The following is a 7,911-nucleotide window of genomic DNA, read 5'->3' on the forward strand; positions in this document are numbered from 1 at the left end:
ATTCTTACTTTCAATCTTTTCATTCTCACGTTCATTATACTCACATCATCCCTTGTCTATATTCACTTATTTTTACATTACTCAACACACAATCATATCACTCATCCCGTCTCGCAAAACGTGCGCCATGCCTCAATAAACTATACCAATCTTCCTTTTCTTTTTCCACCATCTATCATAATCACATATAACTCATGTCCTCCCCACCGAACTCATACTCATCATAGTGCCACTCTTTACATCATAAGATTGGGTAACTTACGCTTCAGGACCAACACATACGTAAAACAATGCATAAAGAAGTAATACAACACCTTTGAATTAAACATAATATGCAACGAATGTCAAAAGCCAAACATATGACCCGAAATACGCATATGACCTGCACAGACCCCACTCGATCGAGTACGTAACCTACTCGATCGAGTTGAGGCTACTCGATCGAGTGCCCAACATGCTCGATCGAGTGCCCCCCGACCTTAACCCAAATAGACCTTCGATCTCTCGACTTACTCGACCGAGTAGCCCGGCTACTCGATCGAGTGACCCCACACTCGATCGAGTGCCCTAGGTACTCGATCGAGTGCCCAGAAACACGATTCTGGTCAAAATAACGACAAGTACCCACTCGATCGAATCAAACCCACTCGATCGAGTCATGCAGACTCGTGAATACTACCCGCATGTTATCTCACATACCCCAACGTACTATGCATTCGTTATTATTTCAACATTATGATTACAACTACGCATTCAAGTCTGCGCGACTCCTCATACAATTAACAAAATAATGTACTTCGTGTTATCAAGTGCCACGTTGTAAACAACCATCATGCTTTTCATCCAATTCGTTATATAAAACACATATCATTGAACCTCTTCATGTTACTACTTACCAACAGTCAAACATTACCATCTATCATGCTCATATAACATTCAACTTTCAATTATGTATTACTCGCATGTTTTAAGTTTTCATAACTTTTCATAACACAACCCACACCCATACACTACAAATCCTAATTCCATGTTGCTAATACAACAACATTACAAATCCACTTCATCACACATCATCATATACGAACTACTTTCTTTTTCTACCATATCATTCATCATTCTCATATACTTTTCCAACGATTCCAACCATCATGTCAACCAACTATCATGCAACATGCTTTCAACAAACCATATACAAAGACAATTAACATACACGTCGCACATATACACACGGACTCCACGTTCCCATACCATGTGATTGGCTTAAGTATCATGGGGCCAAGATTTTGAAGTGAGGGCGCCTACTCACCCAAAACCTAGCATCGGTCGGGGCTCCCATTACACATACACCAGGTTCATTTTATTAGACTCCCTATGTTCATTATGTTCATTTGTTACAGTTCCAAAATCGTCGCTCTGATACCATTTGTAACACCCCCATACTCCAAGTGCCTTACCAGGACCACTCGGGTATAAGGATGCCACCATCTCGGTTACCCGAGGCATGATAATCATAAGACAATGAAGAAACATACTTTATTAAATAAGTTTAAGTGATTACATTATAAAACCAAAGCTAACAAAAGGAATTACAAGGTTCTCATACGGTCTACTGACTAAAACTATCAAAGCTACTAGACTTCGTCGGACACAACGGAAGACTTCTAACCGCCACGTGATGACTCATCCCCTATCCCATACGCGTCATATCACACACCGCTCAATAATCGCTCACCACCCCGAATGGATCACCACAGTTTTTAAAACATTTAAACGGGGTCAATACTAATCACACAATTCAATACATATATCAACAATAAGATAAACAGACAATTTGAACCGTCACACACACACACACACACACACCACCAACTCCCATCGTCTCAATACCGACCGTCCACTTTGGACCAGCCCGCCATGGGGGACCGCAGCCGTTCCCACCTAAGCCCCGCTCATCGTACGAGCGATAACCCCGTCCATTAATGTGCACATCCCCTTCCGTGGCGGGTTCCACGAAGGGCGAAACTAGGGCGTGAGATCACTCCCGCAAGTGACCCCACTCAACCGAGAACGCATCTCGAGAACCATCACAAACACAACCATAATCACAATCACAATTACAATTACAATCATCATATCAATCAACTAACTACAAAGACATCACCAATATCCCATTATGGGACTAATACCGAGTAGGAAATCCTACCTGGATAGCACAACACGCAGACGGTATCTACAATTTGTCTCAAAACGCCTCTTCTATGAACTCTCCTCCTACCATACAACACATAGATACTACTATTCAATTACTATTCATAAAAACCCCCAATTCCTAAATTAGGGTTTCACTAATCTTAACAAAACATTATATAAATTACATTAAAAGCTTACCCTCGACGCAAGGAATCCAACGACACAAACTACGATGCAAACCGACCGTCTGAACTCCGGGAATTGTCAAGAACGCGATTAGGAAGAAGACAAGTTGCTTTCTCTCTTAAACAGGTTTTAGGTTTTGTAAAAAGTGATTTAGAACAAAGACGAATTGGTTTAAATACCTTAATCGCGTAATTAACAAAACCCGAGAAAACTCCCTCGTAAAACCGGACACTCGATCGAGTACCCAAGGTACTCGATCGAGTACCCCCCTACTCGATCGAGTACCCCAGCTACTCGATCGAGTACCCAACAGGTCAGAAACTATTTTATTTCGCAACTTGCCCTTACTCGACAGAGTAAGGGCTACTCGATAGAGTACCCCAAGACTTATAAATACGGAGTATTACAATATATTTATATAAACATATTACATATTTGTGTTAAATCAAATCGAAAGAATTATGCAATATTATATATTATGGAATCTAACTTGAATTATTTATAACCTACTTATATTATATTTTTTTATGTTAAATAATTAATACATCCAATAAACTATAAAGTTTAATAAAATTGCATAAATTTTAAATTTAGTATATAATTTTATGATGATAATAATTAATACCATAAGTGTGCATGTTTATACTAATTAATTATTTTATTTTAAGGAAATTGACCATGTTCTAGTATTCTATAAATATTTTGGAAAATTACGAAGCATCTTCTTTCTTTTAGTTTTCTTGAAATTGACCATCTTAATTAATTATTTTAATTTAAGGAAATTGACCATCTTAATTAATGATTTTATTTTAAGGAAATTGACCATGTTTTAGACTCTTACTAATGTTTAGGAAAATTACCAAGCTTTTATATAATTTAATTTTAACCCAAACAATATAATATTTGCATTGAGATCCCTTAATCGGGTCCATCACACGGTGCTAGTGATTTAAAACTATAAAATATAATTAATTTGTATAACTTTCTTTAATTACATTGAAGTCCCTTGGTTTCTGATTTTAATATATAGTATTGATTGGACACTCTAGTTATTATATTCTAGTCTCTTATTCTCTCACACAAGAACCCTATTTAGATTATTTTTCTTCTCTTAATTTTCTTTCAATTAAAGTTGTAATATTTCTCATTTGGTATATATATAGTTAAATTCTCCTCTAGTTTAGTTTAGATCTACAATTTCTCAATAGTTTACATTTAATTATTTTTGGTTGTAATTGGAAGACAAGAAGAAATTCATCTCCTTTATCAATCCAAGTTTATTACTTTCCTCTTAGTTGGTATAATCCTTCTCTTCCTAGTTTCAATTATTACTTACATGTTCATTATCGCTTAATTATTTGTCTTTACATTATCCTTGCTCTTGCTATTTACTTGCTAAAGTTTCCACCTTTTACTTCCATTTTCGTTACCATGTTTTAGTAGTGTATTACTAGGGTGGAGGGGAATCTTTTGTAGTTAATTGAACAAACAAGTGATTCATGGGTAATTTCTCCTCTAATTATCATGCATACAAGGTGTTTGTGGAAATGTTGCAATGAGAACTTGAGGCAATTCCATTATTTTCTAACTTGTTGGGTGAGATCTTGACTTGTAACTAGATAATGCATGGCGATTAGTTATTTGTTACTATGTCATTACTTGAACCCTTGTCTACACGAGTGAACCCGACACCCTAGTTTCTTAGTTTCTTGAGTTAATTCGTCTCATTTATTTTCTTGCTAGTTAATTCTCTTATCTTAATTCGTAGTTTAGCATTAGTTTATCATTCATTCAAAGCACTTGTTAGAACTAATCTAAAAACAAACAATTTAAGACCCATAATCCTGTTTTTTGGGTTCGACCCTCGCATTCACGATGAGAACTCGTTACCTTTGCGAGGCTTATAAATAAAAAGCACATCATATTTGTCCAATCTATGTGATTGCAACTGCAGGAGAAAAAAGAGCCCCGTTTTACTTGTGAAAATGGACCTTACATGTGAGGGGGAGTGTTGTGAATAAAGCTCCAGCCCATATGAGTTACACATGTAAGGATCACACATTAGAGACTTAGAGAAGAGTATTTCACTATATAAGGCAATGGGCTAATCCCTCTATTGGCCATTGGTTTTAGAGTGGAACCCTTTTGGGTTTGTATTGTGGATTATTTCTCCTCCGCTTAAGTGTGAGCCAAACTCGTTGTTGAATTTAACCGTGTGCGTAAGTATTTGTGACTTTGGAAGGATTTAGAAAAAAAGAGAATAATACAAACGATAAACAAATAAAACATACATTCATTATACTACTTTCCGTTTTTTATATATATCATTTTTACATTTCGAAACGCTCACAATTTTTATTCATTTCTATCCAAAATATTATGAAATATATACTATAAACAAAACTTCTTTAATAAGGATTTCAAAAAAAACTTCTTTAATAAGAAAATTAATGGCATCATTTTTTTTTGTTTCTAAACAAACATTTTTTTCTTTTTTATAAAAATTCAAGCTATCTTTTTTGTCTTGTTCATCGAATATTGCCAGAGATCTCCTCAGAGTGCTAACTTCTGAAGTCATAGCTAATTAATTTGTCTGAGAACTTTGTCCCTTGACTTTCTTACCTTATTTTTCTTTACTATTTTTTGAATTCCATTTGTCTTTTCTCTTCCATTGTTTATTTTGCTTCACTTTCTAGGGCTTGACCATTCCTTTGAGCTAAACTTGTTGTTCCTTCTGATGACCTTTGGGAGGAAAGTATTGCATCAATGGCTTCCTTCACTTGAGAGATATCGGGTGCTTTACCACCAGCCGCAGGCCAAAATTCGTCGGTTGCCAATACCTATTCAATAGTTTGCACTAGGTTAACACAAATGATTTTTATTTTGAAAGGTGACATGTGTTTATTCAAATTCGCGGTGAATAGTTGTCCTTTTTAATTAGCCTCTCTAATTTCGCTAGTGATTAATAAGTTTGATTATAAATTCTAGTGAAAAATAATGAGAATTGAAGTATCTGGTTAAGTTAAAGATTTCAAAAAGCAATTCAATAATAATAGATGAAAATTATATTACCTTCACTTGCAATTGAAGGAATTTGACATAGCCAATTGCTTTCTCTAACATTGTCACCATATCAACCTAATTAATAATATGTATCGGATTAGAATCGCCAAATAAACAAAGGGGTAAAAGCAAAAATAAATAAAACTCATGTTTTGTTTGAACTATTCATACCTTAGAACCATTGGGAACAAGATCTTGGAGTATCTTAAGTCTCTCGCTAATCCGCTCTCGTCGATTCTAAATGCAAAAAAGTCTTAATCTCAAAATGATAAATATAATAATTTAAATACTCTTTGACGGACAAATAAATGGGTTTCGGATAATTTCATTTTTATATAATTACTGAAAAAACCTACACCAAGGGCGGTTTTTATGCGGATGAGACTTGAACCCAGTTTATGAGCACTACCTATCATGACATTACTAACTAAGGTAGTTGACATGCGCGCTGAAATACATATATTTGATGAAGCTTTGAAAAATACCTTAGCCGCGACACTTTGGGGATCCTTTAATGTGGATATCGACTTGAGCTTCGCAGGCTTCTTTGAGGCACTCGCTCTACATTGCTTCTTAGAGGCTTGTGCTTTCTCTTTTTCCTACAAATAAAATCATAACTCATACTCTATATATTTAATAAGTACTAACAGAAGTAGTAGAATAAACAAAATCATAATTGACGTGCATTAAATGTTGTACAAACATGAAACATTGATACGAAAATTTAATTCACAAAGGCAAAATTAATTGATGTGGTCTCACCGATCATAATTACTGGAGATCTATGTCATTACAAGATCCAATTTGAGTCTTAAATACAGGTGAAAATGGAATTAATAATGCATGAAATAATTTGATATGAATAATTATTGTTGGCTATTGATTTTCGCAGTACACATCTTACTCATTGTAGTATGCATTTGACGATTTTAACAGGAATTTTTGCGAAAAAGGTACTGCATTAAGTAAAATGTGTACTGCAAAAATAAACTACGTTATTATTGTACGTACCATATAAGGTCTCTTATTGAAGCTTGTTTGTTTTGTTGCTGATTCCTCGGCATAAACCCAATCATTAGCGGATGAATCTTGATTATAATCACTAATTGACGTTCTCAAGTGATTAACTTCTTCTAAAAGGTGTTTATTAGAGGTGCAATTGTTCATTTCCTTGAGCTGACTTTGTTGATGATGGTGATCTATACTACTTATACTAGAGCTACCCTCCCAAATTGGGTAGTGATGGTTAATAGGGTGACTTGATTTATTATAATTTTCAGGCGGTAATTGATCTTCATTTTGGAAGTTAAGTAAAGATCCTTGATTACTATCCATGAAGCTTCTATACTCGGATTTGAAGTTAATCAAGGAATTAGCTTCTTCTTGAGGGTGAAGGTGATAATTTGAGGCTTGATGATGAATATTTAAGCCATTGTTGCTAGAATTTGCACTACTTGAGGTAGAAATGGCCGGAGAATTGCTAATCATAACTTGATTAGTGCTAATCATGAGCTTATTATGACTATTAGGGCTTTCAAAACTAACCTCATCGTGTTTTTGTTGTTGTTGATGATCATAGTCATCAAATTCATAAGGGGAAATATGTGGGAATTCAACCAACGATTCGACTTCAAGCATGTTTTCATAGAAAGACCTAGTAGAGGAGGTTTGGTGACGATCTTTTGCAAGGGCCATGATTAACAAGCTAATTAATCTTGGTTTAGACAAGAAACAATAATTAACTAAACTTGTTGATGATGTAATGTTGTGTGGTGAATGATAAACTAGCTAGGGTTTCACTTGAAACTTAGCTTGTTTAGACCAAAATTGAAGTGACTAGTTAGGAGAATATCAAAAGATAATTTATAAAGCTTAATTAGGAGGAAGACCTATACATAGAAAGCTTAAGGGAATATGGCATTCATAAGGTTCTTATAGTAGGAGGGCTTGCTATTAAGGGCTCATTTTTTAAGGGAATATAAAGGGTACATTTCTTTACTATACTAGTGTGGCTTGGAAGAGTTTTAAGTATATTGTATTTCTTATGTGAAACCAAGTAATTTAAAATAGGTTGTGGGGAAATTAAAATATGTAAAAAAGGATGCAACTAGAAATTGAGTTGTACAAAAATTGACCTAATTGTTTTAGTTGTAGAGATTTGGACAAGTGACTAGATAGATTAACTAACAAAGATGTGAAGGCAACTCTTTCCATACCAATCAATAAGCTAACGAGTGTTCAGATTTAAACATTGACGTAGATAGTCGAATTAGTGATTATCATCGATTAAGTTATAATTAAACCCATCATTTCTCTTTTTGACACTATTTATGTACGAAGAGAATTTTCAATATCTTTACGATATAAAAGAGAAAATATAGTCATACGAGATTTCATTTAATTCGTCTTTGTAAGTACAAGAAGAATATCAAACTTTTATAATATATTTTTATAATATAAAATTAAATATAT

The 7,911-nt window shown here is 34.4% G+C and overlaps 1 protein-coding gene across 1 annotated transcript; it reads right to left on the bottom strand.

Annotated features, from left to right (window-relative positions):
• Positions 1-4,788: 4,788 nt before the first annotated feature.
• On the bottom strand, positions 4,789-7,385 carry LOC141630854 (uncharacterized). The gene is made up of 5 exons (XM_074443604.1): positions 6,451-7,385; positions 5,925-6,038; positions 5,611-5,676; positions 5,449-5,514; positions 4,789-5,216 (listed from the first exon to the last, which is right to left on the bottom strand). Exons 1-5 carry the CDS (start codon positions 7,132-7,134, stop codon positions 5,052-5,054), a joined length of 1,095 nt encoding a protein of 364 aa, XP_074299705.1. The 5' UTR covers positions 7,135-7,385; the 3' UTR covers positions 4,789-5,051.
• Between the last annotated feature and the right edge of the window lie 526 nt (positions 7,386-7,911).

The sequence above is a fragment of the Silene latifolia genome, chromosome 2, assembly GCF_048544455.1.
Source record: "Silene latifolia isolate original U9 population chromosome 2, ASM4854445v1, whole genome shotgun sequence".
Taxonomy (NCBI): Eukaryota; Viridiplantae; Streptophyta; class Magnoliopsida; order Caryophyllales; family Caryophyllaceae; genus Silene; species Silene latifolia.